Below are 18,945 nucleotides of genomic sequence, written 5' to 3'. Positions count from 1 at the left end.
AGCCCTCAACTAGGAAGTTGTGGTTAAACCAGCAGCAGCTTGAATTTTGTTATTCCTCTATTGTTGGTATTATGGGATGGATGCTTAGCTATGAAAAATGCATTGGAAGAAATTTTACTGAAAAAAAATTAGAAGATGAAACCATTACTTTATTTACTCATAACACTTTGTTTTACGTATGACATAAGTAGTAAATCTCCACACTTCTCTACACGTTGTTAGAAAAATCTGACGTAAGGGCGATCAAATTAAAGAGAGAAACAGAGGAAGATTATAATGAAAAGTCCTAAATCTTCAAGGCTAAAGGCAATCACAAAACAGGCCAGTTTAAAAGCAGCGGTGCCTCCTGACGAGCACATAGAAACCATCATGTAGCTGATGAATACGACTTTAGTTTTTTCAGTTTTTTTGTCAGGGATCAGTTAAAGTCCCATGAGATGTCGGCATCTGCCCAGCTAAAGTTTCCCACTAAAATATTTTAGCTGTCGACTTAAGAAAGCAGACTAAATTTGGACCTGAACGAAGAAGAAAACAAACTAGAACTGGGAGGCTAAGCTTTAGTCTACAGGTCAATAAAAATCTAAACACAGGCAAGAACTCAAATAATTAAAAAATAACTGAAAACACTCAAAAATACTAGAATGAAGCTCAACCAAAAAAAACCATAATAACCAAACAATAATTAAAAACAGTAGAATAACAATAAAAACCTAAATAGAAATCCAAATTCACACATTGAATAAAAATTAAACCTCAAACTTAACAAACTCTGAGGATTGGAGTAAAAGAAAGAAAAACAGTTTCTTTGTTGTTGGCAGCAGGAGGAGGTTTGTGTCCGTGTCACGGCGAGTGAGATGAGCCGTGTGGAAAATAAAGGAGGATCCAAACGCAGGCACTTGTAAAGGTGTGATGGTGGTTTATTAAACAAAATAAAAATGGACAAAAGGCGAACCGAACAAGGACTAAACTAGACTGGGAACAACTGACTACAGAACACGAACCCGAACATGAATGAAAGCGAGCAGAAACACTTGGCGGTTGACAGCAGGGAAACACACAGATGAAGCCGGGTGGAAGACACAGACGGACCAGCAACTACAAACACAGAAGACACGACTTAAATACACTCAGAGAATCACAGGGAGATTACACACAGGTGGGAGACACAGATGGGTGACGAGAGGTAAAACTGAACACACTCACATGAGACGCAGACCTTCACAATAAAACAGGAACAAGAAACCATCACACTAAGACGCAGACTCGACATTGAGAGACAGACAGAAAATGACACATGGAACTAGACATATACTAAGCAGACACAACCGAAGAACAAATCCTAAACACAAACAGAAACATGAAACTCTAATAATAAACATCATAATCATCATCATTAACACAACAAGAGAACAAGAAAACAATCCCTGATGTAAAATTAAACCAAAACATAATAAACTCAAAATACTGGGTGGAAACTGACCCAGAACCGTGACAGTCCGAGCAGTTTGCAACCAGAGTCAGAATGGAAGCGTCCATGAAAGTGACTCATAGCTGACTCTGATCATCATGTTTAACAACAGAAACATGTTGAAGAAGGAGAGTGACAGAAAGAACAAGTGAATGTACTCACAAAGGAAGAAGAAGCAGATCAGAGTGTGACGGACTTTCATGATGAGGCTCTGATGGTTCACTGCTGCCTCTCTTCTTCTTCACTGGAAACCAGGAACTTGTGACGCCTCACTTCTCTAACTGAAGGAGTCCCTCCTCCAAACACCACAGCACCTCTACACTCCTCCCCTCTGCATCACTCTTTTTTCTTTTCTTCCAGAGTACAATGTAACAAAGCACTTTATCAAGCAGCTTCGACTCCTCTCTCCTCATGTGTCTCCCTCACCTTATGGCTGATAGGAGGAAATAAGACCCAAAAGGAGGATGTGATTAAAAGTATCAACCATGTTGAAACTGAGAAATGAGAAAGCGGTTTGAGCAGCAGGACCTGAGGTCTAATGTAAATCCTGGTTTTCACAAAGTATCCTGTGTTTGGTAAAAACTCTGGGGAATTGTTTCTTTTGAGGTTTTTTTTTGTTTGTTTGTTTGTTTGTTTTGCAGAATAAGTCATTTTTTCATATGTCATAATGAATTTACCAACAGTGAGTGCGAGTTTAAGGAGGTATTCCATACCTCCTTAAAAGTCGTCGGCAGCTGCTGGTTGCCTTTGAGTGAAATTAGCTTCTTTTTTCTCAGTAAGGTTTTTCTTTGCAGTTTTTTCTGACCTGTAAGATTCAAATTGTGTTACTTTGTTACTTTAAAAAAATTCTTACAGCTTTTAAACAATCAGCAACAACATGCACAACTACACAAAAACCAACTACACACTGACAGTAGAAATGAACAGTAAACACACACACTCAAATTTGTGAGGACCGGCTTGTGTGTCCTCACAAGTGACTGTTGGTTCTCACAAGTATAGCAGAATGCAGATTTCGGTCCTCACAAAGATAGCTAGACAGGAATACACACACAGAAACACACACGCACACGCACACACACACACACACACACACACACACACACACACACACACACACACACACACACACACACACACACACACACACACACACAGCCCGTGTGTAAAGTATTAGCACACAGTTTCATGCTTTCAGGTGTTTGTTGTGTTCATCAGGGCTGCACAATTAATCAGATTTGATGCTCAGTGATTATCTTTCCACGATTAAATGAGCGCGACTGAACGATACTGCAGCCTCCACCAATAAAAAAAAGAGCAAAACAAAATCAAGCGCTCCCCGACGTCATTGTCAACCAATGACATGCCTGCATGAGCCAGCTGTTCCTGGGCCAGTCTCCATGAGTGACACTATGTTAAAGATGTAACATACAACAAAGAAGAGCGAGCACTGCTGAGCAGCAGACTAAATGGTAAATGGACTGATTCTCATATGCAACATGCAGTGTAAAAAAGAAAATCCTAAAACAACAGTAATATTCTAGCTGGGGCGCCAAAATAATCCCATAAAATAACAGAAAAGAACTTTCTCGTAAAAATACAGTTATTTTCAGTAATGCCAATACAGTTTGTTGCCCTAATTTTACATGGGATTTTGCCTTTTCCAAGAGTTTTTAAACATTAAATTGGGAACATTTTAATGTGATTAAACAATGAAATTACCTGTAAACAAGGTCAATGAATGCGGCAATATGAATAATAATAGTTAAATGTACAGAAATATAATATACAGTTAACAGTTGGTTTAAATAATAATGGATTGCATTCATATAGGGCTTTTTGTGACCCTCAAAGCGCTTTACAACTCCACTATTCATTCACACACTGGTGGAGGCAGCTACAGGTGTAGCCACAGCTGCCCCGGGACAGACTGACAGAGGCGAGGCTGCCATATCGCACCATCCGCCCCTCTGGCCATCACCAGTAGGTGGTAGGTGAAGTGTCTTGCCCAAGGACACAACGACCGAGACTGTCCGAGCCGGGGCTCGAACCAGCAACCTTCCGATTACAAGACGAACGCCCAACTCTTGAGCCACGATCGCCCTAAATAACAATAATTATTATTATTATTTGGTGTAAAAAAAGTTTATAAGAATCATTTTATATTTTTTTCCATAGCATTACATTTGAATTTAACAGTTCAATCTTTCAAATAACGGACAAATATTTGTGAAATTGTGATACATTTGTGAAAGTATTTGAACAATCTAAATATGCACATGTACAGACAGATATATTTAAAAAATGAGAAAATTATGTTTTATTACATTTACAGCGAGTTTACATTAATTTACATTTGAAATATAAAATCACAGCCTATTTATGTAAATTTAATGATATTCTAGAAAAACAGTACAAAACTATAAAATACACAGTAAAATACTTTTATATTACAATTTTTTTGTACAGTGTGCCACATTCACCTCACAAGCACCGTCTCTAAACTGAGTGCTTTTCTAATGACATTCACACTCTGATGCATCGGGGAGCAACTTGGGGTTTGCATCTTGTTCAAAGAAGAGGAGACGCTGCTCAGCGAGGAACACGGCCTGCGTCTGCCATCAAATTCAAAATGAGCTTAGTTTTCTTAAAATGGTTCATTTTCTCAGTGTGAACATTTTATGTTTTCTCTTCTATTCAGAATAAAAATACAGAACCAAATAAATAAAATAGAATTATTTGATATAATGAATAAAATATGTGTTTATGACATTTGCAAATCATTAAATTCTGTTTTAATTCAGACTTTATAAATAAGACCGTCACCGCTCAATTGATCAGGATACTTTATTAATGCCTGAGGATTCTGTAAATATAACATGTTTACTATATGAAAGACAAAAGAAAAATGCAGACTCACATGGAAGCTGAAGGCTGGTTTCTCTTGTGTAACTACAATTTACACAACACTGTAGTTAAGAATCCCACGGTATTGAAGCCGAGTGTGGGTTTCAGATGAAATGAAAATAGCAGAACATCAAAGTTCCTTTTATACGATTATGAGGAAAAAACTGTTTCAGAGTTGCCCTCAGAGCAGGGAGCTCAAACACACAGATATTGACCTGATGAAATATAACACAGTTTGGCCCCTGAAGTGACTTTTTTGTTTGTTTTTGAGTGAAATGTTAAAATAAGTTCTATAAAAAGCCAAAAATGATTTAATATGAGCAGAGAGCACCAACACGCTGAGGGATCGGCTGTGTTAGTTCAGTGAGAGTCACAAACTCATGTGTACACTTTTTACTTTGTTACATACGAACAAAATGACAGCAGAAGTGCCGCCACGTGTCTGGACAGACAGAGAGGAGCGATGTGTTTGTTTGGTAAGTGAAAGATTTCAGTTAAGAGTGAGAAACAAATGTGAAGTTTGCAGTTTTGTCTTGTTAAACAATATTTGCAATAAAAAAATAAATAAAACACCAAATTTTCTGAAATATTTACGAGTGTTTTCTTCTTTGTCTGTTTTGTCCTACTTGAACACTAACGTGGCCCTGCAATGAGAAGGGAGTGCCAGCAGTGACCAACAGCTCGTTTACATTTGAGGCCCCTCCCTCAGCAGCATCAGTCCCATCACAGCAACAGGGAAGCTCCACATGAAAATATTAGTGCTCTAGAAACAGGCAGATTAGTAACATAAAGCAGAATACAGATCTACAGACATGATTTCATTGTTGTATCATCATAATTATCATGTTGTGGCTAAACAACCTGGATAACATGAATTCTTTATTTGTCATGGTAAAGTGTCTCATTCAGACTAAAATCTCTTTGGCCAACAAATAAAAAAACAAGTGAAGAAACAAATTCAGCGACAAATGAACACAAAGTCCAGATTCTACACAATAACATATCAAGAACGACAGCAAAAGCAGCCATGTTTCATGTTCCTGCTGTTAAACTCCTTCAGAGGAAACTGTTCCCACAGTGTCGGCTCCTTCTGGACATTATTCCAGGAAAGAGGGGGGAGCATATTCACAAGCCTTCATACTTCTGTTCCGACTCTGGAGACGAGTATTTGTAAATGACAGTTTATTGTTTTACAAACATAAGCTGAAAACTGCTTGTTTTGCTGATGTACAGTTGTTGACTTGGATATTTGTGAGTGGTTGAACGTTTGATTCATTTAATCTCGACACTCCTCCCTTCTAGATGTAGAAGGGAGGAGTCTTTTTATTAAGTAACTTAAGTTATTAAGTTCTAAAGTTGTTTCTAATCCTACTTGATGTTTAGTAAAAGGAGTTTTTCTGAAGATCAACCACACATAAAATGTATGATGTATGCACCACAATCTTCTCTGTGCTTTTAAAAAGATTTTGTTTTGACTGCTAATATGACAGATACATGAATTCTTCACAAATATGCAAAAACTAGCTTGGCCAGCTTTATGACTGGACGCTACTCTGACTCACTGCATCATCTTTTTTTGGCTTGGCTTTTAACCCAGACTAGAAATATTAATTTTATTTGATTTTTATTCTAGTCTTTAGTCTTTTCGATGTTCATGTTCAGCTCTGAGTCTGGAGAGTCTGGTCAGGGATTTTGAGTGTGGAGTAGATTTGGTCCTGGTCTCTGGTGGCTCCATTAAGGTTCTGGTAGTTTGAGGCTTTACATGTAGAAACTGGACTAAAGTCCTTAAAGTGCACTTTCTAAAAAACAGAAAAATATTCATTATTAATTATACAATCTGAATCTTTTCTAGAACATTTACACAGAGGCTGAAAGCAGCTTCATTTCATCCATTTAGAGAATTGTGGCAGCAACACTGAAGATGATCTGCAGTTAAGGACAGCAGATGATCTCTGGCATCCTACGTACTCGAGACACGGAGGACACAACTTCATCGGTGTTACTACAGGAGGCGTTGTTGGGAGAGACACGGGCCTTGTTAAGAAAACTCAGTGCACTATGGGTGAGTTTGTTTGAGTCTGTCGCCTGAAAAGAGAGAAAAGAAGCCAATGAACAGAAGTCACTGTAGGAGAAATCTGCTCTCTTTCTAGTCCCTGTCAGGACTCTTGCTGCAGCATTTTGGATTAGCTGAAGGCTTTTCAGGGAGTTTTTAGGACATCCTGATAATAATGAATTACAGTCGTCCAGCCTGGAAGTAATAAATGCAGAAGCCGAGAACAGCAGTGTGCTGTGTGAGAAACATGGATGAAAGTCTGCACCAGTGTCCAGAGCCTCCCACTACCACCACCAGCAGCCAGCAGCGGCCCAGTTGTAGGTGTTGTAGGTGCACTACAACCAGTCACGCAAGCCGCCCACCCAGGCTCCACACCCCCAGACCCCCATCAACTCTGGAGGTGAGAGACACGCACCCCAAAGCAGACGACCATGCACAGGGATAGGGCAGTGGGCCTGCAGGAAGGACCCCAGGACTGCACTACGCAGGGGGCAGATCAAGTAAAATAGAAGTGAAGAGAGCGAAGCCGGAAAGAGCCGGCAGGATCAGCCCACTCTCGCTCCTCTCCATGTCCAACTGCTCCACATATCCAGGGCCACTTCCACCCCACCCACAGCCAAGAGCCAACACATGACAGAGAAAAAAACAGCCCCCTGCATGACTGCCAAGGTATCCACCCCCAACTTAGCAAACCACCCCTCATACATACACCAAGGGCGACACCCAGGACCAACCCACTCCTCTGACAACCACTGTGGGCCAGACACCCCAAGTATGATACTGAGTGAATATCATCCATAGACCTTTTTCTTTTAACAAAAAAATAATTAATTGGATAAATAATTATACATTATATACAGTGGGGCAAAAAAGTATTTAGTCAGCCACCGATTGTGCAAGTTCCCCCACCTAAAATGATGACAGAGGTCAGTAATTTGCACCAGAGGTACACTTCAACTGTGAGAGACAGAATGTGAAAGAAAAATCCATGAATCCACATGGTAGGATTTGTAAAGAATTTATTGGTAAATCAGGGTGGAAAATAAGTATTTGGTCACCTCAAACAAGGAAAATCTCTGGCTCTCACAGACCTGTAACGTCTTCTGTAAGAAGCTTTTCTGTCCCCCACTCGTTACCTGTATGAATGGCACCTGTTTGAACTCATCATCTGTATAAAAGACACCTGTCCACAGCCTCAAACAGTCAGACTCCAAACTCCGCCATGGCCAAGACCAAAGAGCTTTCGAAGGACACCAGGAAAAGTATTGTAGACCTGCACCAGACTGGGAAGAGTGAATCTACAATAGGCAAGCAGCTTGGTGTGAAAAAATCAACTGTGGGAGCAATCATCAGAAAATGGAAGACATACAAGACCACTGATAATCTCCCTCGATCTGGGGCTCCACGCAAGATCTCATCCCGTGGGGTCAAAATGATCATGAGAACGGTGAGCAAAGATCCCAGAACCACACGGGGGGACCTGGTGAATGACCTGCAGAGAGCTGGGACCAAAGTAACAAAGGTCACCATCAGTAACACACTACAACGGCAGGGAATCAAATCCCGCAGTGCCAGACGTGTTCCGCTGCTGAAGCCAGTGCATGTCCAGGCCCGTCTGAAGTTTGCCAGAGAGCACATGGATGATACAGCAGAGGATTGGGAGAATGTCATGTGGTCAGATGAAACCAAAGTAGAACTTTTTGGTATAAACTCAACTCGTCGTGTTTGGAGGAAGAAGAATACTGAGTTGCATCCCAAGAACACCATACCTACTGTGAAGCATGGGGGTGGAAACATCATGCTATGGGGCTGTTTTTCTGCCAAGGGGACAGGACGACTGATCCGTGTTAAGGACAGAATGAATGGGGCCATGTATTGTGAGATTTTGAGCCAAAACCTCCTTCCATCAGTGAGAACTTTGAAGATGAAACGAGGCTGGGTCTTCCAACATGACAATGATCCAAAACACACCGCCCGGGCAACAAAGGAGTGGCTCCGTAAGAAGCATTTGAAAGTCCTGGAGTGGCCTAGCCAGTCTCCAGACCTCAACCCCATAGAAAATCTGTGGCGGGAGTTGAAAGTCCGTGTTGCTCGGCGACAGCCCCAAAACATCACTGCTCTCGAGAAGATCTGCATGGAGGAATGGGCCAAAATACCAGCTACTGTGTGTGCAAACCTGGTAAAGACCTATAGTAAACGTTTGACCTCTGTTATTGCCAACAAAGGTTATGTTACAAAGTATTGAGTTGTATTTTTGTTATTGACCAAATACTTATTTTCCACCCTGATTTACCAATAAATTCTTTACAAATCCTACCATGTGGATTCATGGATTTTTTTTTTCACATTCTGTCTCTCACAGTTGAAGTGTACCTCTGGTGCAAATTACTGACCTCTGTCATCATTTTAAGTGGGGGAACTTGCACAATCGGTGGCTGACTAAATACTTTTTTGCCCCACTGTATACAGACACCATGTAGATGTAAAGGAAGGTTGGAGATTGGCCTATAATTAGCTAAGACTGCTGGGTCTAGAGATGCTTTTTGAGTAAAGGTTTAACTACAGCCAGCTTGAAGGCCTGTGGTACATAGCTGATTATTAGAGATAGGTTGATCATATTTAAGATTGAAGCATTAATTAATGGCAGGACTTCTTTGAGCAGTTTTGTAGGAATGGGGTCTAAGAGACACGTTGATGGTTTGGAGGAAGTAATTATTGAAGTTAACTCAGAAAGATCAATTGGAGAAAAAGAGTCTAACTTAACATCAATGGTACTAAGAGTAGCTGTAGATAATATTACATCTGTGGGATGATTATTGGTAATTTTTTCTTTAATGATTGAAATTTTATTTGTGAAGAAATTCGTGACGTTAAAACTTTTCTTGTTTTGACTTTTCTTCACTGGACTCTTGAACAGTTTAAAAGATTCAAAGTTCCCCAAACTCACCTCTGTGACATCAGCATACTGTGTTTCCACAGGAACATCTGAAAAAAGCACAAAGGTGAGTTTAAACTATTACAGGTGCAACTGGTCCCTGCAAATAAATCCTGATGTCTTGAAATGTTCATCTGTTCACAAAAACAGTGAGCAGCAGCATTTCGGACAGTCATCAAGAGGACAAACCACATATGTTCCAGAAAAGCTTGAAAATGAAAACACTTCAAGAATCCTGGTTGTTTAAATGCTTGAAGTTGCTGCTGGTGCTGCCAGTGTGAGATTATTCAATTCTATAACTTAACCTGAATTCAGTTTGGACCTTCAACAAGTAACTGTCAGACTCAGGGTCCCTGACAGTTATGAGCAGTTATGGACGTGTATTTCTGGTGTTGCTGTCTCTCGTCTTCCTGGTTTCTGGGTTTGTGTGTGTGTGTGTGGGGTGGTGAGGGGGTGGGGGGTGGCACTGGCCACACCTTAGGACCTCACACACCTGCTGCTGATCAGGCTCGTCGGGGGAGCTACTTGAGAGAATGATGGAGCTCCCACCGGTGCAGGATTGTTGCATGAGACTCCACGTTAGTGTTGTTAGTGTCAAGTGCAGCGAGTGCATGCCTGCAGTATTTTAGTCTCCTGACAGCTGCCTCTAATGCTTCCTGCAGGAAGAGCGTGGAAAGCCAGAGAGCAGCGAGCACGGGGAGTGCAGACACATGGGGGTGGAGAGCACGAGGCACGGACTTATTGAGGAGGAAGACACAACATGGGAGTCAGGGGAATCCACGGGATTATTTATGTGAATATTTACTGCACTGTAAATAAGTCCAGCATTTGGGTCCTCCTTTCCCCACATCCCCACGGTCGGCCAGCGCTAACCGTGACAGAAACACACTGCATTTTCAAATCTTCTATGGGAAAATATTCTGAATACAAAAAATGTGTGTTTCCAAAACGTTATTTAACTGTAAAGAGACGCCAACGACTGAAATGTTCATTACTGTGAGAAATGGAAAGTGTCATCCGTGCTCCTGTTGTCTCACCTTTTCGTTTAGAGGATCGTTTCTTGTAGAATATCAGCACAGACACTGAGACCAGGATGATGGTGACCGTCAGAGTCAGACCCACATACAGCCCATACTGGTTCTGTCCAGTTAATGATGGGATGACTGGTGAAAAAGATCAGAGAGCTTTAGCTGTGGTTAGATACGTGAACAAAAATAAATAAAATAAATAAAAATCTAGACAGAAACCCCAGAGGAGAAAATAAAGGAAAAAAATGTGAACAACTTCATTTTCTTAATTTTCTTCACAAAGACTGTGAAAGTGATAAATTAAATATTTGTGTTATTTATCTTTTATATACAGATGCCTGAAACACTAACAACTGCAATGATCAATAAAAACATTATTTAGCTACCAGAGACGTTAAAGTGGACCTATTCTGCTCATTAATGCTTCCATGTATTTTTATTCTTGGTCTGTACTACAGTAACTTTGTGTTTTTACAGTTGAGCCTCGTGTGTTGGAGCAGCCCCTCAGATCATTCTCTGTCTGAAACAAGCTGTTTCATCACTTCTCAGCTTTACGTCTTCTTTTGAGGCTGATCCTCAAAAACAGGAGATTTGAAAGCAGGTAGACGGGGCTTCTGTGACCACAGCAAAGTCTCCATAAGGCTTCTCCACTTTATTTTACATTGTACAGAGTAGAAAAACTCCAAAAGGTTGATTCTGTTCATCTGCATGTAACTTTTTCAGTGGGAGAAACAGTCTAACACTCAGAGCAGTCTGCAGCCTGAGCTGTTGGCTCACAGGGATCACTGTACAGACACTGAGCTCATTATTAGAAACTTTGCTCGTGTTCAACATGAACATCCACCACTGGAACAGCAGATATATGACAGGAAATAAGGAACAGCTGAACAGCTCCACTCTGACAACATTTGATTAATGTCAGTAAAAACTCACCGTCTGTGACAGTGACCTCAAACTCTCTGGATGAACCACCCAGGTAACATCTGTACCGTCCTGAGTCAGACTTGGTCAGCTGTGTGATGCTCACATACAGAACTCCTGGATCTGTATGTGAAGCATATCCAATGTTGTATCTGCCTCTCTGAGCTTTGACATTATCTGTATGAACAAGAGTGTTGTTTCCTCCACACTCTCCCCTGCAGAAGAACGCTCTGTTTCCAGGTTGTTTAAAGGAACATCCGACTGTGAGAGAGCTTCCAGTTTCTTTATCAAAGTGTTTCAGCTGATCATCGTTTCCATCCAGCAGTGCTGTTAAAGAGACAAACAATCAATAGTTACTATCAGTGCTGCAGAAGCCACTGATGCTGCTTCATAATCTGCACATTATTAGATTTTAATAGATTAGATTACAGTCTTATTTATTACTGAATTATCAGCTTTAAGCACAGTGAGAAAAAAAATCCTTATTTGCGACCGATTTATTCCTTCAAAATATTTCAATACCAAAGTTTTCCAGATTTGAGATTTTTATGAAGAACAAACTTCAGCTTCTTTAAACCGTCAGCAGCTGTCAGTGAAACTCAAACTTTGCTTCAGGAACAGAAACTAAACATTTCCACAGCTGAAACAGAAACTCACCTTCAGCAACAACGATCACAAACTGTGTGAGTGAAGCTGATGATGAAGATCCAGCCAAACCACAGCTGTACTGTCCAGAGTCAGACTCAGTCAGCTTTGAGATGCTCACAGATAAAACATAAACTGATTTTATTTCATATTCAATGCTGTATCTGCCTGTTTGAGCTCTGACATCAGTTGTATTAATGAGAATGTTTTCTCCTTCACATTCTTCTCTGCAGAACATCTTCCATGTTCCAGATGATTGAAAAACAAGAGGAACTGTAATATTTCCTCCAATGACTCCATAGTAAACAAACTGAGCATCGGTGACTTCAGGGTTTCCATCCTGCAGAGCTGTTGGAAACATGAACCATCAACAGTTACTGTTTGTGCTTCCTGTAAGAAGCTGCAGTCTGATCACAGCATTCACACACAGACACACTGAGAGCAGAGCTGACTCTTGGGCAAAGGCCATGTCAGCAGCCGCCTCAAGCGCCACCTGCTGTAACGGGCTCTGCTGCAAGTTTAAGAACAAAACAAACAAACAAACAAAATGAGAGCATCAGTGAGCAGAGAGAGGTGGAGTTATTTTATCAGCTGTTTCTAAACCATAATCTAAGGTGCCAAACAGCTGGACTGTGAAAAAGTTTTTATTAGAATATTAGTGTCTACAATGGAGGGGAACTTTGTACATTTTGTAAAACAGATTTAAAATATCATATTTTATAATTAAAGTGACAAAATATTTTAAATGACCAGTCTATTAAGTCCAGAGTTCAATACAATTCAATTTTATTTATATAGCGCCAAGTCACAACAACAGTCGCCTCACAGTGCTTTATGTTGTACACTTTATCCTAGGTACATAGAAAATCCCCAACAATCATATGAGCCCCTATGAGCAGCACTTTGGTGACAGTGGGAAGGAAAAACTCCCTTTTAACAGGAAGAAACCTCCAGCAGAACCAGGCTCAGGGAGGGGCGGGGCCATCTGCTGTGATTGGTTGGGGTGAGAGAAGGAAGACAGGATAAAGACATGCTGTGGAAGAGAGACAGAGGATAATAACAGATATGATTCAATGCAGAGAGGTCTGTTAATACATAGTGAGTGAAGAAGAAACGCCCAATGCATCATGGGAATCCCCGGCAGCCTACATCTATTGCAGCATAACTAAGGGAGGATTCAGGGTCACCTGGTCCAGCCCTAACTATATACTACATATTTAAATACTATATATATGTAAAAAAAACACCCAGCACGCCCCTGCGGGCGGTTTATCCTTCAAGCTCGGGTCCTCTACCAGAGGCCTGGGAGCTTGAGGGTCCTGCGCAGTATCTTAGCTGTTCCCAGGACTGCGCTCTTCTGGACAGAGATCTCTGATGTTGTTCCCGGGATCTGCTGGAGCCACTCGCCTAGCTTGGGAGTCACCGCACCTAGTGCTCCGATTACCACGGGGACCACCGTTACCTTCACCCTCCACATCCTCTCGAGCTCTTCTCTGAGCCCTTGGTATTTCTCCAGCTTCTCGTGTTCCTTCTTCCTGATATTGCTGTCATTCGGAACCTGGAAGTCCCACAGGATCTTAGCTCGGTCATTCTCCACCACCCTTGGGGGCATCTCCCATTTTGACCTCGGGACTTCCAGGTTATACTCGGCACAGATGTTCCTGTACACTATGCCGGCCACTTGGTTATGGCGTTCCATGTATGCCTTGCCTGCTAGCATCTTGCACCCTGCTGTTATGTGCTGGATTGTCTCTGGGGCATCTTTACACAGCCTGCACCTGGGGTCTTGCCTGGTGTGATAGACCCCAGCCTCTATGGATCTTGTGCTCAGAGCTTGTTCTTGTGCTGCCATGATTAGTGCCTCTGTGCTGTCTTTCAGTCCAGCTTTGTCCAGCCACTGGTAGAATTTCTGGATATCAGCCACCTCCTCTATCTGCCGGTGGTACATACCGTGCAGGGGCCTGTCCTTCCATGATGGTTCCTCGTCTCCCTCCTCTTTCTTGGGTTTCTGCTGCCTGAGGTATTCACTGAGCACTCGGTCAGTTGGGGCCATCTTCCCAATGTATTCTTGGATGTTCCTTGTCTCATCCTGGACTGTGGTGCTGACACTCACCAGTCCCCGGCCCCCTTCCTTCCGCTCAGCGTACAGCCTCAGGGTGCTGGACTTGGGGTGAAACCCTCCATGCATGGTAAGGAGCTTTCTTGTCTTTATGTCAGTGGCTTCTATCTCCTCCTTTGGCCAGCCTATTACCCCAGCAGGGTACCTGATCACGGGCAGGGCGTACGTGTTGATGGCCCGGATCTTGTTCTTACCATTCAGCTGACTCCTCAGGATTTGCCTGACCCTCTGCAGTTACTTGGTGGTTGCAGCTTTTCTAGCGGCCTCTTCATGGTTCCCATTTGCCTGCGGGATCCCCAAGTACTTGTAACTGTCCTCTATGTCTGCAATGTTGCCTTCTGGTAGTTCAATCCCCTCAGTTCTGACTACCTTCCCTCTCTTTGTTACCATCCGACTACACTTCTCCAGTCCGAACGACATTCCAATGTCATTGCTGTATAGCCTGGTAGTGTGGATCAGTGAATCGATGTCTCGTTCACTCTTGGCATACAGCTTGATGTCATCCATGTACAGGAGGTGGCTGACAACTGCTCCGTTCCGTAGTCGGTATCCGTAGCCAGTCTTGTTAATGATCTCACTGAGGGGGTTCAGGCCTATGCAGAACAGCAGTGGGGACAGAGCATCTCCTTGGTAGATCCCGCACTTGATGGTGACTTGTGCTATGGGCTTGGAGTTGGCCTCTAGTGTTGTACGCCACATCCCCATTGAGTTCCTGATGAAGGCTCTTAGGGTCCCATTGATCTTGTACAATTCTAGGCATTCCAGTATCCAGCTGTGGGGCATTGAGTCATAGGCCTTCTTGTAATCAATCCAGGCAGTGCACAGGTTGGTCAGTCTGGTCTTGCAGTCTCGGCTGATTGTTCTGTCTACCAGTAGCTGGTGTTTTGCACCTCTGGTATTCTTGCCAATTCCTTTCTGTGTCCCGCTCATGTATTGACCCATGTGCCTGTTCATCTTAGCCGATATGATGCCTGACAGGAGCTTCCATGTAGTACTGAGGCAGGTTATTGGTCGGTAGTTGAAGGGGACCGGTCCCTTCTTGGGGTCCTTGGGGATCAGGACCGTCCGGCCTTCAGTTAGCCATTCCGGGTGTCTCTCGTTAACTAGCAGCTGGTTCATTTGTGCTGCCAGACGCTCGTGGAGTGCAGTCAGCTTCTTCAGCCAGTAGGCGTGAACCATGTCGGGCCCTGGTGCTGTCCAACTCTTCATACTGGAGACCCTTTCTTGGATATCTGCCACTGTGATGGTTACTGGACCCTGTTCAGGGAGGTCGCTGTGGTCAGCCCTCAGATCCTCTAGCCACTGAGCATTGCCGTTATGGGTTGCATCCTTCTCCCATATGCTCTTCCAGTATTGCTCCGTCTCCAGCCTTGGTGGTGCTGTTCTCTTATTGTTCCCTTGCCACTGAGAGTACACCTTTGCTGGTTCTGTGGAGAACAGCTGGTTTATTCTCCTGCCTTCTATCTCTCTGGTGTACCTCCTCAAGCGGCTGGCCAAGGCTGTGAGTCTTTGCTTGGCAGTTTCCAAGGCCTCAGGTATGGACAGCTTGCTGTATTTCTTAGGCACCTTATTTGTCGCACCTTTCTGCAACTCCGTTAGTTGGCTAACCTCCCTCCGTGCTACTTTGATCTTGCCCTCTAGCCTCCTTCTCCATGGAGGGTACTGCCCCTTGTCGCTGTTCAACTTGTAGCCAAGCATCTCACTGATCACTGCTGCCGTATTGTAGATCAGCTTGTTAGTGTCGGTAATCGTGGTTGTAGGTATTGCCCGTAGTGCTGCATTAACATCATCTAGCAGACCTTCTGAGGGTACTTCACGTAATCTTGGTAACCGGCTACGGGGGGTCCAGGTTTCAAGCTTGGCCATGATCCTATATATATATATATATATATATATATATATATATATATATATATATATATATATATATATATATATATATATATATATATATATACATACATATATATATGTTAAGATTAACAATGGCTAACACTGAGCAGTGCTGATTTTCTAACACTGGAATATTTCTAACATTATTTTCCAGACACTTCCAATTTGTCCATTTACATGCACAAACTGGAGTCTATTAGATAGATATGATACAAACCACTGCAGTGCAGTACCTGTAATACCTACAGCATGTTCTAATCGCTCTAATAGGATATTATGGTCGACAGTATTGAACGCTGCACTGAGGTCTAGCAGGACAAGCACAGAGATGAGTCCACTGTCAGAGGCCATAAGAAGATCATTTGTAACCTTCACTAAAGCTGTTTCTGTGCTGCTCTGAAACACACTCACACCACCTGACATTCACAGGCAGGCTCCCATCCAAGTCCTATCCAAGCCCAACCCTGCTTAGTTTTTGAGATCAGATAAGATCGGACATGCTCAGGGTGGTATGGCCATAAGCTGTTTATCTCCCAGTTCCCTCACTGGGCTGGTTACAGTCATTATGCAAATGTACTGTTTATAAGATTGGGGAGTCCTGCAGTCAGCTGAGACTGAAGAGGTCACCTGGATGAGTGACGAAATGTTTCTCCCACTGAAAACGCTACATCCAGATAAACAGAATCAGCTGTTTGGGAGCATACATCAAGATATTTATTCACTAAATTAATTGGTAGGTTAATCACTGATTATGTTTTAATGCTACACCTATTTGCCATCAGTTGCATCCCTAAAATAAAGAAAGCTTTAAAAATCAGTGAAAAAGAAGCAGAACGATAACCACGGTGGCACAGAATGAGCTTTGTATCCCAGCAGTTACCAAGAAGGGAAGAAGCTGCCCATTAAAGCAACTCACAGCTGACTGAGATGACCATGTGTAACAATAAGAAAAGTAAGAAACCCAAGTGCCACAAAAATATGCCAATATACTCACAAACGAAGAAGAAGTAGATCAAACTGTGAAGGGTGTTCATAACGAAGCTCTGATGGTTTACTGTTTCATTGGAGCTCTGTTAAAAATCTCTTGCTTTGACTCCTCTCTCTTTCCACTCCTCTGAACACATACGTGGTGGGAGGGACTATGAAGGACCCAAGAAGAGGATGTGAAGAAACAAACTGACGAAGTAGAAACAGAAATGAGTCAGAGGTTTATGCATCTGGGCTTGAGGTTCACTGCTCATTCATGTACACTTTGCAATTACACTGTTATTGAAAGTGGATCGAAGGGTGTAAACTTCTGCAGTGACAACTTAAAGAGTGATCATGGGCCCAGTTTGTTCTGCTGTGCAGCACTGGTGTCATGTATAACCAATGCAAAAGCTACTGGAGAAGGTACCAAGGCCAGTATTCATAAAGCTGCCTGTAGTTAAACCAGCTCTCAAGGTTGAAAATCTTACAAAACTCTTAAAATGATCATGTTTTCCATGAATTTCAATTTAAAGTTTAGCCTCAATTCTGTAAAAAGTGGATTCTTGTCGATATTTGCACTTTGCACAATAAAGTTAATCAATCATTTTAGATTTCTAGAATCAATCAGAACTAATTTAATCATCAAGACTAATTGAATTGTTAACGCAGTCATATCAGTATTTATGGTTCTTAATGTTAAGTCTTTTATGTCTTTATGCATCCAGGTAAGTAAGACCCAAAAGGCTGCATTTGATTTGCAGTACCTGGCTCCTACTTATCCATTTAATTCCTGTGGTAATGGTGTAAGGTTTCATACAGCTGTATTTTGACTTTATTTTTCTCAGATAAGTAATGTAATATGTCATATTAACCTAACTTCAGATCAGCTAAAGAAAGTGAGCGTTGTCAGTTTGCAGTCAGGTGTCAGAGGACTGATGTTTTCTCATGGACTATTTCATTTAAAATACAGGAGAAAAGGGAGGGTGGGGGTAACACCAGCAGCTGCATATGAATATCAGCATGTGAAACTGATTCATGGTTAGAACAAAGAGGAACGAAGCTTATTTTTCGCAGCAATGTTCTCATTTATGTTGTGGTTGTTCTTCTGAATTGTAACTTCTCTAGCAGAGGTTGCTGGCATTCATTGAATTTCCAGAATGTTACTTCCTTCATTTTTATTAGGTTTGTAACTTTTTATTTTCTTACATCTTTGAAACTGTTGGCTGTTTTTGAAAGCTACCAAACATTATATCAAGTGTGCAGAAAAATACAACTCCACACAAACAACAAAAACAGAAAGTAAATACACAAATAACGTGTATCAGACCATAAGATTTTAATTTGTTCAGTGCTGCAGCACACACAGTTTTCAGGTGTTTGTTGTGTTGTCTCTGACATCAGGGCTTTGACTTCTACACCTCCTCCACCTCCTCCCTCTTCTGAAGGAGCAGCTGCTAACTCCACTGAGAAGCCCATGAAACTGGGGAGGCTACCCGAAGCCGGCCGGACATCGTCGCCCCTAGTGTCCTCTACATCCCACCCCTCAAACCCCTCTCATTTCCAGGTTGAGGTAACGTTTCACCTGAAACACCAACAGTTCTCCTCTTGAGGCTCTCCGAGACCATAGCCAGCTGAAAACTTCATCGACCAGAACTTAGCTGGTCTACTCCACGTCCAACTAAGCCTACCCCATTCAGTTCCAGACACAGCATGTCCATCAGGGACCACCAGGAGGAGATCCAGTTTCTTTTTTTCTCCACTTCCTCTCCTCTCATTCTGTGCTATCCCTGGCTCTGTTGACATGACTCCCATATCTCCTTGTCATTGTGTCAGATCTTGGGCCGGGGTCTCCAGTGTCTACATTGTTGCCTCTTTCCTAAGACCAGAATGGATTCCACAGAAGCTCCTCTTCCAGAGCCCATTGGCTGGACAAGATCCCTCAGGTCTATCACGATCTCTCCAAAGTCTTCAGTAAGAAGCGACCGTCTACCTTACCCCCGCATCATT

The 18,945-nt window shown here is 42.3% G+C and overlaps 1 protein-coding gene across 1 annotated transcript; it reads right to left on the bottom strand.

Annotated features, from left to right (window-relative positions):
- Positions 1-4,297: 4,297 nt before the first annotated feature.
- On the bottom strand, positions 4,298-12,350 carry LOC145423235 (uncharacterized). Its single transcript, XM_080295491.1, has 6 exons — positions 11,970-12,350; positions 11,325-11,639; positions 10,401-10,526; positions 9,376-9,413; positions 6,344-6,460; positions 4,298-6,174 (listed from the first exon to the last, which is right to left on the bottom strand). Exons 1-6 carry the CDS (start codon positions 12,316-12,318, stop codon positions 6,034-6,036), a joined length of 1,086 nt encoding a protein of 361 aa, XP_080151617.1. The 5' UTR covers positions 12,319-12,350; the 3' UTR covers positions 4,298-6,033.
- Between the last annotated feature and the right edge of the window lie 6,595 nt (positions 12,351-18,945).

The sequence above is a fragment of the Astatotilapia calliptera genome, chromosome 20 (assembly GCF_964374335.1).
Source record: "Astatotilapia calliptera chromosome 20, fAstCal68.1, whole genome shotgun sequence".
NCBI classification, from domain to species: Eukaryota; Metazoa; Chordata; class Actinopteri; order Cichliformes; family Cichlidae; genus Astatotilapia; species Astatotilapia calliptera.
Note: the sequence above shows the minus strand (reverse complement) of the source record. Positions and strands in the feature narration are given on the sequence as shown.